This window comes from Suncus etruscus, chromosome 17 (assembly GCF_024139225.1).
Source record: "Suncus etruscus isolate mSunEtr1 chromosome 17, mSunEtr1.pri.cur, whole genome shotgun sequence".
NCBI classification, from domain to species: domain Eukaryota; kingdom Metazoa; phylum Chordata; class Mammalia; order Eulipotyphla; family Soricidae; genus Suncus; species Suncus etruscus.
Window position 1 is genome coordinate 56,323,092 of NC_064864.1, and position 16,963 is coordinate 56,340,054.

At 38.6% G+C, this 16,963-nt stretch overlaps 1 protein-coding gene across 1 annotated transcript; it reads right to left on the reverse strand.

Annotated features, from left to right (window-relative positions):
* Positions 1-545: 545 nt before the first annotated feature.
* SMNDC1 (survival motor neuron domain containing 1) lies at positions 546-13,488 on the reverse strand. The gene is made up of 6 exons (XM_049790586.1): positions 13,468-13,488; positions 12,174-12,293; positions 7,399-7,541; positions 6,666-6,827; positions 1,933-2,086; positions 546-827 (listed from the first exon to the last, which is right to left on the reverse strand). The coding sequence occupies exons 2-6, from the start codon at positions 12,291-12,293 to the stop codon at positions 690-692; spliced, it is 717 nt and encodes a 238-aa protein (XP_049646543.1). The 5' UTR covers positions 13,468-13,488; the 3' UTR covers positions 546-689.
* Positions 13,489-16,963: the final 3,475 nt, after the last annotated feature.

Consider the following 16,963-nt stretch of genomic DNA (forward strand, 5'->3'; position numbering starts at 1 on the left):
ACTACCATTAAGTGAAAGATCAGTGCAGGGGAAAAAAATCAAACATACAAACAAGAACCAAAACAAACCACCCCAAGAGCCCCTCAAAAAGGTAGCTGGTCCTAAACACGGTTCTTACGTAAAACTAAATGAATTTAGTGAAATAAAAGAATTAGACTCATTTTAAAGATGGCTTAATAGATTTAGGAAACATATTACTGAAATAAAAACTTTGCCATTTACAGATTAACTATCTTTAGGTTTACTTGGGTAAAGTTTTAACTCTAAGGATTAAGACCTTTTTAGCTGGTTGGTGTTTCTGCCTTGATGTTCTCCACTGAAATGCTAAAATATGTGGCAAATTTAAAGTATCTGAAAATTCCAACTTACAACTTAGAAAAGTATGTAGCATCCACTAAGTGGGGGACTGATGAAAATCAACTCATCTAAGTGCCCTATTTATGCAGCATCTATCAAGAAAGGTTGCTTTATTCAACAAACTTGGAGGAAATTGTGGTGGTAGTAATGAAAAAATTAAATGAATAGCAGTTATCAAATGCAATTTCTTCAAGTTTCATTCTATTAAGTCAAACAAGGACAACAATGGCATCTTCCTTACTCGTCTAACAAATAATTTACCTTTAGAAAAATATAAGGATAAAAAGGTAAATGTAAAGCCCTGCAGAGATGAAATCCAACAGTTTTTCTTATTATTGTGGCATTAAATGCCTGACATTGTATTTAGAGGTATCTTGATACTGCGTCATAGGCTTATCCGCAATTCCACAAGTCCCTACTCCAACTTTGCCAGTCACACTCTCAGGTGAAGCAAAAATACTCCTCTTTACCTAGAGAAAACAAAACCAGAAATCAATCATTAGTTTCAAAACAATTTAAATATTTAAAAGTCCTAAATACATTTTTAAAAAGGTATATCAAGTAGCTTTGGGTGACATTTGAAATAAGGCCTAACAGGGATGTGTAGCACAGGCATTTCAAGTGTTTATTTTAATTAACCAGTAGAGATAGCGAAAAGGGCTTATGTGCTTGCAATGCAAACTAGTCCTAGATTTAATCTCTGAGATTGATTTTCAATGCAAGATCCCAAGAGGCCAGATAGTACAATGAGTAGGGTGCTTTCCTTGCACACAGATCCAGTTTCAATCCCTAGTACTACAAATGATCCAGAGCCCAGCCAGGAGTGATCCCTGAGAACAGACCCAGGAGAAAGCACTGGCACAGCTGGTTGCGAAATGTCTGTTTGCCCAAAACAAAAAGATCCCCCAAGTAAAGCCAGGAATAGCTCAAACACCTCTGGGAATAGCGCATATATAAAGCAGACACAGTAGTTGCCTCTAAATAGTATGTAAGTACCATGTTAACTTTTCAAATTTTAGTCTATAGAAGGAAAAGAACATAGATCTTTTAAAATTCATGGTAAAATTTTTCATAGTGTTTCTTAGTACAGAGACAGTGCTATGATACTTTTTTTTGGGGGGGGGAGGGAGGATTTGGGTCACAATTTGCAGTGCTCTGGAGCTATTCCTGGTTCCTCATTGAGGTGTGATGTTACATGCAAGGAAAGTGCCTTTTCCTGTACATCTCTCCAGCCTGGAGATATTTCAGTAATACAAAGATTCTAAATTCAAGATCTAGATGCATAATAACTCATGCATCTCTTTTTTCATCTTAAATTTATTTATTTATTTTTTGGTTTTTCGGGCCACACCCATTTGATGCTCAGGGGTTACTCCTGGCTAAGCGCTTAGAAACTGCCCCTGGCTTGGGGGGACTATATGGACGCCGGGGGATCGAACCGCGGTCCTTCCTTGGCTAGCGCTTGCAAGGCAGACACCTTACCTCTAGGGCCACCTCACTGGCCCCCATCTTAAATTTATTTTAATCAAAGATGCCTAGTTCAAATGTACAAATTATACAAAAGGAACTACTAACCTGGCCTTTCTTGTTTTTAGAATATGCTCTGTTGTTGAATTGTTGCCATTTCACCTTCTGGTCCTCTCTTTCCTGCTCAAGTTCTTTTATTCTCTGTGCTTTTTTCAGAGCTTTCTTCTTTTTATACTCACGCTGCTGGGCAATCATTTCTTTTCTGTGTGGATATAACAGTGAAACACTCTTAAAATTTGTAAATTAATCCCTTAAAAATATTTAACACTGATTAAAAACACTCCAATAAACTTGGAACTCTTTTCTCAATAAGTATAAGCACTAACAACAAAGTCACCCACAACTACTAAGGTTATTTGAAACACAAAGCATCATTGTAAAGATCATATATTTAAATGAATTATTTCAATGACTTTAAGTTTTGTTTTAAAAGGTTACAGCCTCACTTACTGCCCAGGACTCATTTGGGCTCTGGACTCAGGAATCACTCCCATAGGGCTCAAGAGACTATATGGGAAGCCAGGAAGCAAATCCTGTATGTTGGCCACATACAAGTCAAGTGTTCTCCCTACCTGCTGTATGACTACTCCAGCCCCTAGATAGTTTATACAGCTTTTGCAAGTTTTGTTTCAGGAATAGATGTATTTCAACATTAACAGATATTTAACTTAAAGCAAGTTCCAAACAAATAATAAGCAAATTTAATACACTGCATTTGAAAAAGCAATCCATTTTACTCCATTACCATTTACCTACTGGAAGAACACAGCAACATGAGCATACAAACACTTCAAACTGAATATAACAATGGGATTTTCAAAAAACTCTTCTAAGTAGTATCAGAGACTAAAACTCTTTCCATTCAGCAAACACTAACTTCTTCAAAAAGAATGAAAACAAATGTCATTTTGCTTCTGTGCTACTCCTCGCAGTGCTAGAAGATATTCCTAATTGTCTGAAGTTCTGGGATTCCCACTTGGAAAGCATGTGGTCCAGCCCTTGCAGTTATCTTTCTAGTCAAAAGAAATGCTTTAAAAGGGGTGATAAAATCTAAAGTCCTTTATAATTCTCCATTACTAAAGGTAAATATAGTTTGTTTGTTTGTATTTTTGGGACACACCCAGCAGTGCTCAGGGATTATGCCTGGCTCTGAACACAGAAGTCGCTCCTGGCAGGCTCAGGGGACCATATGGGATGCTAGGAATTGAAGCAGAGTCCATTTGGGATCGGCTGCGTGCAAGGCAAATGCCCTACCACTATGCTACTGCTCCAGCCCCTAAATGTAGCTTTATTTATTTATTTATTTATTTATTTTTGGTTTTTCAGCCACACCCAGTGACGCTCAGGGGTTCTGTTCTAGGCTAGCATGAGCAAGGCAGAAGCCTTACAGTTTGTGCCACTGCTCCAGCCCCTAAATGTATTTTTTTTTTTTTTTTTGGTTTTTGGGTCACACCCAGCAGCACTCAGGGGTAACTCCTGGCTTGGCTCCACTCAAGAAATCGCTCCTGGCAGGCTCGGGGGACCATATGGGATACCAGGATTCGAACCAACGTCCTTTTGCATGCAAGGCAAACGCCCTACCTCCATGCTATCTCGCCAGCCCTAAATGTAGCTTTTTAAAACACAAATGGCAAAGATTAAAAAAAAAGTTATGGGCCCGGAGAGATAGCACAGCGGCATTTGCCTTGCAAGCAGCCGCTCCAGGACCAAAGGTGGTTGGTTCGAATCCCGGTGTCCCATATGGTCCCCCGTGCCTGCCAGGAGCTCTTTCTGAGCAGACAGCCAGGAGTAACCCCTGAGCACCGCTGGGTGTGGCCCAAAAACCAAAAAAAAAAAAAAAAAGTTATGCTGATCTACAATGTAATTTTCTTTTTTTTTTCTTTTTTTTTTTTTTGGTTTTTGGGCCACACCCAGTGAACGCTCAGAGGTTACTCCTGGCTATACGCTCAGAAATCGCTCCTGGATTGGGGGACTATATGGGACACCAGGGGAATCAAACCAGTCTGTCTTAGGTTAGTCGCTTGCAAGGCAAACGCCCTACTGCTGTGCCGCCACTCCGGCCCCACAATGTGATTTTCTTACTACAATGTCCCAATAGTCTTAATTAGACAATATCATCCCCAAATATATTTATGTTGCAATTTATGTTCTGAAAACTTGACAAATCTAAGCAATCAAACTGTATCAATACTGTTAATTCTATCTCTAGAATCTGTCAAATTATGTATTTCTCCATCCTGTTACTTTTTCATCCAAAAATTATTCTATAATATCATTACCACTGAATTGTCCCAGGGAAGCCTAGTCTCCAGGCTGAACTCTCTGGAGCCTTCTTGGATGGAAGGGCTCAGTTCCCTCCCTGTGGAGAAGACCAGTGCCATACCCACACCTCCAGCATATAACTTGCCCCACTTCACAGCTCTATGACTAATTTCAGAGATGCCAAGCTACTGAAACGTCCTAGTTCCACAGATCCTGAAGTGGCTGCATGACACCTCCTAATTTCTGTGAAATTACAGAGAGTACAGAGTCCAGGAGGAGCCCAGCAAACTAGATGAGAAAGTTGTGTAAGAGCCCACCAAGCTCCATGAGTGAAAACAGAAACACAGAAGGGTCAACTAGCACCAACCAGCTCAGTAAATCCTCAATGACTTTACAGCTTTAGCAGGGGATATAAAGTAAATTATTTTGTGCCTGCTAATGGGGCAGGCTTGGGGATAGGTGTAAAACTGGGAACACTGTTGGTGGGGTTGGTATTGGAACACTGAATGTCTGAAACAACTGAATTAAAAGTTTTAAACAAGAAAAAAAGCCATTCTAAAACCTCAAATCTGATTTGACAGTGGTGAGGTAACCAAGTATACCAAAGCCATAAAAGACAGCATCACTATAAATGTGTTAATCATAATTTAAAAAAAAGAACAATAAAAACTCAAATCTGGCCACATGTTCCTATACTTTGTTTAGAAATGCCTTCAAGCTTCTTATAATATGGGCATCATTTCTATGCGATAGAAAGCACTCAATGAAGTCGGTGACTAAGGAAGGAGCATGGCTGGCTGACTTGGGTTTTATCACCTGTACTTCATCTGGTTCCCTTGAGTACAACCAAGAGTAAACCAAGTACAGGGTAAGCCAGTTGTAAGTCTGAAGTAACCTAAGTACAGGGTAAACCAGTTGTAAGCCTAAGGATAGTTAGGTGTGGCCCCAAAATATAACAAAAGAAAGTAATAAACTCTATTCTCTTCTCTTGTCAAACCATATCTACACTCGAATCCCAAGTTCTTACAACATGAATTTGTTACCTGTTTCCATCTTGCCTTTTTTTTTTTTTGGTTTCTGGGCCATACCGGGTGACACTCAGGTTACTCCTGGCTTGTGCTCAGAAATTGCTCTTGGCTTGGGGGACAATATAGGACACCAGGGCTCGAACCCAGCTCCATCCTGGGTCAGCTACATTCAAGGCAAACGTCCTACTGATACGCTACCACTTCATCCCTAATCTTGTTTTTACTTTTTTGTTTTTGGTTTTTGGGCCACATCCGGTAGTGCTCAGGGGTTACTTCTGGCTATCTGCTCAGAAATAGCTCCTGGCAGGCACGGGGGAACATATAGGACACCGGAATTCGAACCAACCACCTTAAGTCCTAGATCGGCTGCTTGCAAGGCAAATGCCGCTGTGCTATCCCTCCGGCCCCTTGGTTGCTTTTTTTTTTAAGGTAAACACTGAGCTAGTGAAACTGTGCTACATAAATATATATTAATCCTCACAACCCAACACTCTTTTATCAAACCTGCTTTAGTAGAAAATGCATATTCAAGATCTTATTCAAAAAATAGATTTCCAGACAATAAAAGTTTATTTCCAGTAGCAGTTTCAGGAGCTCAATGCGTTAAAGAAGACATGATGGAAACAAAGGTAATAAATTCATGTAAAAACTTGGGATTCAAGGGTGGATACGATTTGACAAAAGAAAAGTTTATTACTTTCTCTTTGTTGTTTTATTTTGGGGCCATACCTAGCCCCAGGCTTACCTTGTACTCAGGGGTCACTCTTGGTTGTACTAAGAGACCAGATGGGGTGCAGGTGATCAAACCAGCCATGTGCAGGGCATGCTCCTTCCTTAGAGAATTTACTGTCACCAACTTCATTTAATGCTTTCTATCCCATAGAAATGTTGTCCACATTATAAGGAGCTTGAAGGCATTTCTATACGTGGTGGTCAGATTTGAGGTCTTTATTTTTTTTCAACTCATTATGGTTAAGGTAATGCATTTATAGTGGTGGTAACTTCTATTATTCTTTTGACATGTTGACCACAACACACTACATTCAAATGCATTCAAGTGAGTCACCAGAGCTACACACGAGCATCCACATGTTATTTGTTCTCAAGATCAGCATTTCTCAACATTTTTCATTCTCAGGCTATTAATGCCCCACCAACCCCCCAACCTGGATATCTTGGGGGCATATGGGTAATATGTTGTCTGGTTGAGATATGCTGCTCTAAACTATACTCAATTAGGGCAAAACCCCATATAGATCTTTATGTTGATGAAACCTCAGCAGCAGTCCAGTAAGAGGTACAAAGTATCCTCTTATATACACTTTATATAAGTGTACATACATAATACTAACTATATAGTGCTAACATTCAAAACAAATTACTTAGCATTTTTAACCTAAATTGCCTGCAGATACTACAAAATTCTGCAACTACCTCAAATAGCCAAATGGGGAAGATTATACCTAAAATGCTGATGCCAACATCACTCACTTTGACATGGGTTTGTTGCCACTGTCCTCCTTTGCCTTCCTTCCTTCTTCTACAGGCTTGAGGTTCAATAAGGGAGTCACTTCAGCATTGCCATAGCCAGCAAAGGTGATTGCAGCAGTGCCGTTGTCTTCATCTATCTCCTCAATCTCCGCTTCATAACACCTGTAAAGATATCATGGCTGTAAGCAGGTGAGTAAAGGTTTGGTACTCAGCCTTTAAGACTTATACTGCAGTGATTCAATTATTACAAGTATCTAAATGTAGCTTCTGTAATCAAATGGCCCTTCTGATTAAGATGATACAAATGGGGGTTAGCTATCTATTATCCAAAAAAGCAAATCCTAAACAAAGTACACCAGTTAGGCTCTCAAATGTCTACTAAGTGTGTTTCAGTAAATCTCATTTGAGTATGTGCTTCAAAGAAGCCAAAGCTTTTTAAGTAGTCAAATTTTAAATTAAGGAATAAATAATTTAGATTTTTATTTTATAGAATCCATTTATTTCCACTGCTTCAATCTTCCCTCTAGGATTCAAGTCAATTTACTGTCCAAAACTCTAACCTAAAGTTTAAAACTACATGAATAGAAACCACCCAAGAATCAAATTTGATCTACAAATCATATTGGCTATACAGAAAGATTATAAAAACAGGGTAGTTCAAACTGAATAAAACATCTTACCATTGTATTTTATTATTTCATGTTATAGTAGTTAGAGTTTTTTCTACACTTACTGTCCATCTTCACTCCAGACTGCCATACACTTGTCTCCCACTTTCCATGAGTGAGTAGGCTGGATAGAAGTAAAACTGTCTGAACTTGTCAGAGTTTCAGAAGGTTGAGTTGACAGAAGGTCTTTTGTTAGTTCTATAACTTCCTAAAAATTAATAGCAAAATCATAGCATTACTTTTATAGTTTACATCACCTGCTTTCAGGAAATTATTTTAGTCTAGTATAGCACTTATTCCAGTTATTTGCAGCTCACAATAACACTATGAAGTAGACACTGTGATTACCTCTATATAGAAGACTCTTTTTATTACTCCTATACAAAAAGTATAAAAGACTCTTTTACATAATATTGGAACTAAAATTTAAATACAGACATTTGCTTTCAAGTTAACATAACACAGAAAAAGGAAACTCATACAACAGTAAGTGAACATAAACATTTCAAAGCATCACTTTTATTAAGAAAGCTGAAGGACTGATTTCAGTTCAAAAATCACTGGTATCTCTTACCATTGTCATGTATATTTCAAGCAATTGTACTGTTAATACTCAGAATTTCTTAGCAATAGTAATAACTGCATGGCCAAAAGTCCTCCACCTAAAGTACTTATAAAGTACTTGAAATAGTATGCATATACTTATTTCTACTAAATTACCTCCCCCACACAGAATAATCTTAATACTCATTTACTATAAAACTTACACCATCTGGGTTTAAATTACCATTTAAAATATCACTGCTTTAATATTAAATACATTAGTACAGCTTCATTTAAAAGGGAAAAAATTGAATGGAATACATACAAGCAGACATGCTTTCTGTGTAATACTTTGTCTAATTCAGACTTACATATTTAAAGGTATTCTAAGTAATGGTAATTAAAAAAATTAAATAGGGCCAGAGTGATAACACAGTGGCAGGGCATTTGCTTTGTATGTGGCCGACCTGGGTTTGATCCCTGGCATCCCATATGATCCCCCAAGCCTGCCAAGAGTGACACCTGAGCGATACTGCTGGGGGTGGCCCTCCCCCAAAAAACTTAAAGTAGTACAAACTGATACATTATGCTACCAGTCTGGTATACATTTACTCAAAGATCTGACTTAAGTGTTAAAAACTTGAATATCTGTTCTCCATTGTTGCATATAAAATAAAATACCTTAAAACATCAAACTGTGTTTTGAGAAAAATTAGCAAAGTTAACCTGTACTGAGTTTCTTCAAGAGTTTGTTAGGGATTTATAGCAGTAGTTCTGGTTCAGCAGCCAAAACTTCCCTCTACTCTAGTTCTAAATATTCCCATTCTCTGGAAAAAAACTGTATTTTAAGCCTTGGGGGGAAAAAGAGGAATAGCATGCCCTCGGGTACAGGTCAGGTTTGTGAATGAAAACTTTTGAGAGGCCAGACAGTGCAGACTGCTCTGCAAGCAGAAGACCCAAGTTCAAGCAACAGCACTACATGGTTCCGAGCACCACCAGAAAAAAACCAAAAGCACGAAGCTGCTCTGGAATAGTATTGGGTCTGGCTCAAATATCAAAAACAAACACAAATGTAACATAAAAATATTAACTCAGATTTTAGTTAAAGCTCGTCATATCTAATATTTAATAGGTACTAACTAACTATTCAAATACAATTCTTTGGAAATGAAAGTGAACAACATCCAAACCAATCATTTACCATACAGAGGGAGAAATTATTTTTTTTTGCTTGCAGAACCAAGGATGTAATTGGGTAAGCCTAAAATGAACCAATATATTCCCTACTACTGAATAACTCCATTTTAGAAGAGGGATTAACTACTAAATCTGTCTGTATGTCTTAGATTTAGAACTCAAGTATCTCTTAGGACTATACATTTTCCCACAATAATTTCCCAAAAAAATACCTTTTCGCCAAAAAGGGTCCTGAAAAACCACGCATGTACTAAAGAATTTTCAGATTAGCCCCGGTACAAAAATCCAGTTATTAATTCCTTTTTTCTTTCATTATATACTTCTCCCCAAAAACTATGTATTTGAATGTTTTCTTCACATTTGCATATGGATCAAAGTAGTAAACTATTTTATGTATGAGGGGGTTCTGAAGGGTACATACCATTAATTACTTTTCCTCCCCCAAGTCTGAGTTCTGAAACTGCTCCTTCACTGACAGATGGGCAGCAGTTACAGTAATCGGCAATTCCAGGAACCATCAGCTGTTGTGATCTACATATCAGCAGGTCAAAGAGGGTGCACTCAAGCACTCTGCTTACTGAAGGAAGGCGTTTCGGGGATGCAGAGAGCCACTGTAATATATGAGACAAGTGACTTGACCCCTGCCTCCTTTAGAAACAATTTATTTAGCAAAACAGCCTAATAAATTGACTATTTTTGTGATTATCATTAGACTGCCCAAGGAGCTAGTTACCTAATCTACCTAAATTTTACTAAACCCACTTTCTTAAGTGAGAAAAGAAGACAACTTTACCTCCTACTGAGCAACTTTGTTCTGTATGAGACATAAGGAGATAAAGCATTGACACCTTACTGGCAAAAAGTCACTGAAATGATGCAGAAAGAGCATTTTGTCATATATAAAAAGTCAAACAAACAAATTTATAATCAGGGTAGGGAGATTCTGTAAGAGACACATGAAATTAGAGATCATATGATGATCCAAACACAAAAAAGTGATCACAACTCAGGCATCTGTCTGAACAGATTTTTCACCAAATATGAGAAGTAGAATATAAAAGGAACAAAGCATACCCCAGAGGCAAAAAAAAAAAAAAGGTGGGAAGAATGGAATTTAAGCCTACAAGAAAACAGAAGCTGTAACTATAATCAATGAAGTTAACAACTACGAAATGACAGTAGATATTCAAATACTTCAGAATTTTATCTAATCCAAAATAATTGAGTAGCTCATAGTACAAAACATATCAAAAATAAATAAATAAATAAATAAACTGTGTTCAAGAATGACCAGAAAAATGTTCTGGATATCTGAAATGTCATAACATTTAAGCTTCTAAATTTGTACCATAGTCATGAGCCATCATTGGCTACTTAAATAAAATTTAGTTCTTTAAACTGAGCCATTATTTTATATATTTAATCTCACATGAATGGCTCTAGTATATATGGCAGAGATACATTTCTATCAGCACACAGAGTTCTATTAGACATTATTGTTTGAATTTATAGGGTGATGCATATATTGAAATTATCCTGAGTCCATTTTTCTTCTGCACATGAGTCCATTATTAACTGAACTCTTTTTTTTTTTTTTTTTTGGTTTTTGGGTCTCACCCAGCAGTGCTCAGGGGTTACTCCTGACTCCATGCTCAGAAATCACTCCTGGCAGGCTCAGGGGACCATATGGGACGCCGGGATTCAAACAGATGACCTTCTGCATGAAAGGCAAACGCCTTACTTCCATGCTATCTCTCCGGCCCCCTATTAACTGAACTCTTAAGTAAGTCATTTCCATGGTCACTACATACCCATCACAATCATGTTATGTTAAAAATAAAGTTCTGCCGAAAGGACAATTGGGAGGGGAATTTTTTTTTTTTTTTTGGCCACAACCAGCTGTACTCAGGGCTTTCTCCAAACTTCGCAGTTACAGATCACTACTGGTAGGGTTTAGAAAAGTACCAGGGATCAAACTCAGGTCAGCCAACTTGAGAGGAAATTATCTTACCTCTGAACCATCTCTCCAGATTTCCAGAAATATTTTTTAAAAAAGATTATACTGGGGGCCAGAGAGATAGCATGAAGGTAAGGCGTTTGCCTTAAACCTTAAACCTAAAATAGTTCAGGAACTTGAATTTGGACCTTAATTATATCCAGATCAGTACTTTCAGAAATCTGAATCCCATTTCAAGTAAATTTCACTTACTCAAAGTTCTAAAATACCTAAAATATTATTTTAATGCATAAGAATAAGGGAAAGGAATTTCACAAATATGCTAAGACTCAAATCTTATACTCATCAGTAAAAATATCAAAATACCTTTTAAAACTCTAAAGCTTAAAAAAATTTAAGGTATCAAATTTATCAGGAAAAGTAATATATTTACAAAAATTACACAGGCCGTTTATTACTAATGAACCTGATGCCATAAAAAAAAACATCTTATTTATCTTGAAACTCACTAGAGCAGATTTATACACTTTTATCAGCAAGATAAAAATGCCGATTTCCTATTACCCAACCTCCAGACAAAACAAGAGCTTTTTACAAAGATGGTCTAACTCCAAGGGTCAATGAACCTAAAGTAGAACCTATCCCTAAGTTCAAACATTATGAAACTGACACAGAAAAATAAGTATCTACTTTTAAAATGTGTTTTTAATACAAGATGTTGCTAATTAACTTTGAATCACAGCACAATTAAATGTCCATTAAAAAAATTTAATCAACTTATATTTTTCTCCTTTATTTTCAGGTACCTTTTGAACTTAACTTGTTTCCTTCCCAGGCCAAAAAAAGCACTTTCCACTTATACGGTTATCTATCTCTTCTCAGAAAGACTTGCTTTTTAAAATTATAGGAGCTCTATGAGTTACATAATAAAGAGTGCCTGATTTATTTTGAAGTATGTGAACTGAGGAAGCAACCTACTAAAAAGTCGGAATGTCTACTTGCAGACACACACAAACAAAAGGAGGCTAAGGGAGATGCACCTTCCCAAACGATGCTTTTCAGATACCTAGAGATGAGTAGCCATAAGTGAAAAACACAATGTTCTTTTCAAGTTATTTGCTGTAAGTGCTCCCTCATACCTACTTGTAAGTCTTTCTTTAATTTGAGCAAATCTTCATTCTCTCCATTTCCAGACAATGCAGCTTCAACTTGCTGGAGTTGAGCTTTGTAGCTTGCCAGCTGCTTTGCTAGATCCTCTGACATCTAGGGAAAATAAAAAGGATAAGAGGAGGAAACAGGGAGGGTGGAGAAACAGCACGGAAGGTAAAGATGTTTGCTTTGCATGCTGAGGACAAGGGCAGCCTATAGTCCCCCAGCACAGTAGTGCCAGGAGAATAAGCTCTGAGCACTGCTGGGCGTGGCCTCGTATAAAAGAGAAAAAAATTTGACTGGAATCTCCTCAATCAAAACACAAATTTCTCCCACCTAACACCTGCCATGTTCACATCTTGATGTATCACATCGCCATTCTCTCTGCTTGTAGGAGAAAAGCTGTAAGCAAAAACAAACAAACAAACAAAAAACCTGAAGGCTTAAGATCTATGAAAATAAATGATGCCCTCCAACAATCCCTTATAAGGTGGAAACACGGAAAGACAGCAACCAGAGAAGGGAAGATGAAGGTCTCCATTTCTGTCCAATTTCCAAACAAAATAGGAAATGCACTGAGTCCTGCTGGAAATGACAGTAGTTATTATTATTATTACTATCATTATTTTGGTTTTGGGGTCACACCCGGCAGCGCTCAGGGGTTCCTCCTGGCCTTTTCTATGCTCAGAAATCGCTCCTGGCAGGCTCAAGGGCGGTGGGGGGACCATCTGGGATGCCGGGATTCGAACCACCGTCCTTCTGCATGCAAGGCAAACGCCCTACCTCCGCGCTAGCTCTCCGGTTAAGAGTGATTTCTTAACCCAAGACCAACAAGGCTTTAAGGAAGAGCAGAGCAGGCCATGAACCGCCCGAAGATGGTTCCCAAGATGAAGCCTGGGTGTCGACCGTGCAAGAGCAAAACAGCCGGAGCCTCGCACAGGGGCACGGCACTCGAGGCCCCGAGACAGCCCGTCCGGCGCTCCCCACTGCCCACGAGGAGGCGCACCGGGTCGGCGAGGTCGGGGAGCGGCACCGGGCCTGGCACTTCCCGTCGCCCCCGGACAGCCCGGCGGTCGCCCTGGAAACGCCCCACGGGGCTTCAGAGCGAGGCCGGCACGGGCGACGCCGCGGCCCAACTCCAGCTTCCGGGGAAACCGTCCACCGCCCTGGCGAGGCCCGCGGTGCGCGCGCAGCCAAGGCCGGCCGGGCTCGGCACTCGGGCCCTCCGCCTCGCCCAGGCCTCTCCCAGGCGGCTTCCCCTCTTTCCCTCCCTCGACGCTGCTTTCACCTTGTCTGGGGCGGGGGCGGCGGGAAGGGGCTGGGGGGGCCGACGGAGCGCGGTGGCGGCAGCGGCGACTGCGCGGGAGCGGCGGGAAGACGAGTCTCCGAGAAGCCGGGCCTCGAGCCGGTGGAAGAGGAAGGACGCGGCCGGCGGCGAGGGGGAGGGGAGGAAAATAGCCCGCTGGGAAGAGGAACAGGCTGGGCCGGGTGAAGTATCGCGAGAGCGAGAGGGAGAAGCTCTCGCGAGATGACGTCGGGTCCCATGTGATTCTCGCGGCCTCGCGCACCCGCTCTCACCCCCCCCCCGGTTTCGGGACGTGGGCTGGGGCGGGGCTTGGCAGAACGGAAGTGACGTCACCGCCGCGCGCGCGCGCGGAAGTCGGGGGAGGCGTCTACGTCTACCCTAGGATGGACCATGGTTCGATCCCTTTCTCCCGGCGTCCCATATGGTTCCTCCCCAAGCCGGGAGCGATTTCTGAGCGGCAGAGCCAGGAGTAACTCCTGAGCGTCACCGGGTGTGGCCCCAAAACTAAACTAAACTAAACTAAACTAAACTAAACTAAACTAAACTAAACTAAACTAAACAACTAAACTAAATTAAACTAAACTAAACTAAACTAAAACTAAACACTAAACTAAACTAAAAAAAAAATAAAATAAATAAAATAAAATAAAATAAAATAAAAAATAAAATAAAATAAAATAAAATAAATAAAATAAAATAAAATAAATAAAATAAATAAAATAAAATAAAATAAAATAAAATAAATATAAAATAAAATAATAAAATAAAATAATAAAATAAAATAAAATAAAATAAATAAAATAAATAAAATAAAATAAAATAAAATAAAAAAATAAAATAAAATAAAAAAATAAAATAAAATAAAATAAAAAATTAAAATAAAATAAAATAAAATAAATAAAATAAAATAAAATAATAAATAAAAAAATAAAATAAAATAAAATAAATAAAATAAAATAAAATAAAAAATTAAAAAATAAAAAAATAAAATAAAATAAAATAAAATAAAATAAATAAAATAAAATAAATAAAATAATAAAATAAAATAAAATAAAATAAAAAATAAAATAAATAAAATAAAATAAATAAAATAAAATAAAATAAAATAAAAAATAAAATAAATAAAATAAAATAAAATAAATAAAATAAAATAAAATAAAAAATAAAATAAATAAAATAAATAAAATAAAATAAAATAATAAATAAAAAATAAAATAAAATAAAATAAATAAATAAAATAAAATGAAATAATAAATAAAAAATAAAATAAAATAAATAAAATAAAATAAAATAATAAATAAAATAAATAAAATAAAATAAAATAAAATAAAATAAAATAAAGGAAGAAAGTCCCCGTGCACCTCCTATTCTCCCTGGGTCATTCCTGCACTCTGCCTGTTCTGGTCGACACTGTAGGTGGTACTTCTGGAGGTCCTTCTGGGTAGGGGAGAGCACTGCTGTGTGCTGCTAGGTAGATGGTGCTTCGAGTGCCAGAAGGGCTTTTAATACAGCTTTCATGCAAATGGTTGGCCCCCGAGACCTGCATCTATGTGGCCTGGGACTTTAGTAAAAAGTGCACATTTTCAACCCGCCTTCCAATCCCCCCAAATTGAAACACAGGGGAAACAATTTGCCTTCCTCATCTCTGCTTGCCCTATTCCCTTCTGTTGTGGTGACCTAACTCAGCAGCTTATTTCAACACTCGGTCCATGTTTACTCCATTTTAAGAACCCCAGGGCTTTATGTAGAAACCTTAGCAACAAAAAAGCGAATCAAATGGCAGAATCTGTTGCAAAGTCCATTGACTTACTTAAAACCTATTTTGCTAGACCCTGTTCGATTTAAGGTAAATTGATTATAAAGTTGATCCTATCAACCTGGGAGTGATTCCAAATTAAATCTGCTTTTTGGTGATCAGGAAGGGGTGTTCCCAACAATACTCTGCGGTGCAGGGCAACCCTGATCTGAACTTGAGCATTTAGATCTGTGGGGCCACCAAAATTATTTCCTGTAGAGCTCTGCAGTTCCTGGGCATTGAACTCTTGTATGGGTTCTCACTAATCCATTGAGATAGTTCCTTGCCTCCAAATTATAGTCTTAAGAGACAGAGTGATGTGAATATTTTCACTTAAGATAAAACTTGCATTGGTTTTTTGGGTTTTTTTGTGTTTTTGTTTTTTGTTTGTTTTTGGTTTTTGGGTCACATCCGGCAGCCCTGAAGGGTTACTCCTGGGTCTACGCTCAGAAATCGCTCCGGCAGGATGGGGGGGGGGGGAACCATATGGGATGTCAGGATTCGAACTACTGCCCTTCTGCATGCAAGGCAAACGCCTTACCTCCACGTTATCTCTCTGGCCCCACATACATTGTTTATAAGAATATAAACTTTGAACAGATGAGAGAGGACAGAGAGAGGGAGGAAGGAAGGAAGAGAAAGGGAAGGAAGGAAAGAGGAAGAGAGGGAGGGAGAGTGGGAGGGAGAGGGAGAGGGAGAGAGTATAGTGAATAAGTCACTTGCCTTACACACAAGTCAAGATTTGGGTTGAATCTCCAAGCACCCTATATGGTTTCCTGGCATACCTCTCCAGCCTCCCCCAAACAAACCTTGAACAGATAGATAAACATCTATATATTTGGAGAGGAATTCAAATGTTTTCACAGATGACCTTTTCTGTTAACCTAAAAGATAAAGACCTGATACACAATGATTTCAGGAAAGAACTTTCTCTCTGAAATCTTTCTCGCATTGAAATCTTGCTGGATCCTTAAGAAGGCCCTACTCTCAGATGGGCTAACTTTTGGACAGTAATAGTGATAGCACAGTGATAGTTTGCTTTGCACACAACTGACCTGGGACCAACCCTGGTCCCATCCCCAGCATCACATTGGTTCCCTGAGCATGCCAGAATGATTTCTGAGCACATATACAGGCATAACCTCTGAGTGTGGCCCAAAAAACCCCAGTTGTGGCCCCTCAAAAAAAAAATCTTATTTTAGTTGCCTTCTTAGCATTCTTAGTTGCTTTTTTCCTTTTAAATTAACCTTCCAAAGTTAATAGATAGTTAATAGATATCTATCAAATTATCTATTAATAGATAACTATTAAATTAACCTTCCAAGGTTTATAGATAGGTATCTATTCAAGATAGATAGTACATGGAGGTAAAGGATTTGTCTTGCATGCTATCAACTCAAGGATCTGCATATGGTTCCCTGAACACTTCCAGGAGTGATTCTTGAGTACAGAGTAGGAAGTAAGCACTGGGCATCACAGAGTATGGCCCCAACATCCTCCTAATGCCCTTCCCTTCCATTTTCTCTGAAAATATGCACATGTCTATATTGAATCATATACTCTGTAAAGATGAAACGAGCCCACTTGAATTATTGGTGTAATTCAACTTGCTATAATAGAAAGTGCTGCAGAGGGCAGCATTGTAAATCTAGAATTATAAGAGGAGACAAACAGATATGCTCT

Coding starts and splice junctions, on each gene's coding strand:
- SMNDC1 (XM_049790586.1), bottom strand. CDS start 12,293: ATGTCAGAGGATCTAGCAAAGCAGCTGGCAAGCTACAAAGCTCAACTC. Junction 6,828..7,398: donor GTCTGGAGTGAAGATGGACA/GTAAGTGTAGAA, acceptor ATATCTTTACAG/GTGTTATGAAGCGGAGATTG. Junction 2,087..6,665: donor GGCAACAAACCCATGTCAAA/GTGAGTGATGTT, acceptor ATATCCACACAG/AAAAGAAATGATTGCCCAGC.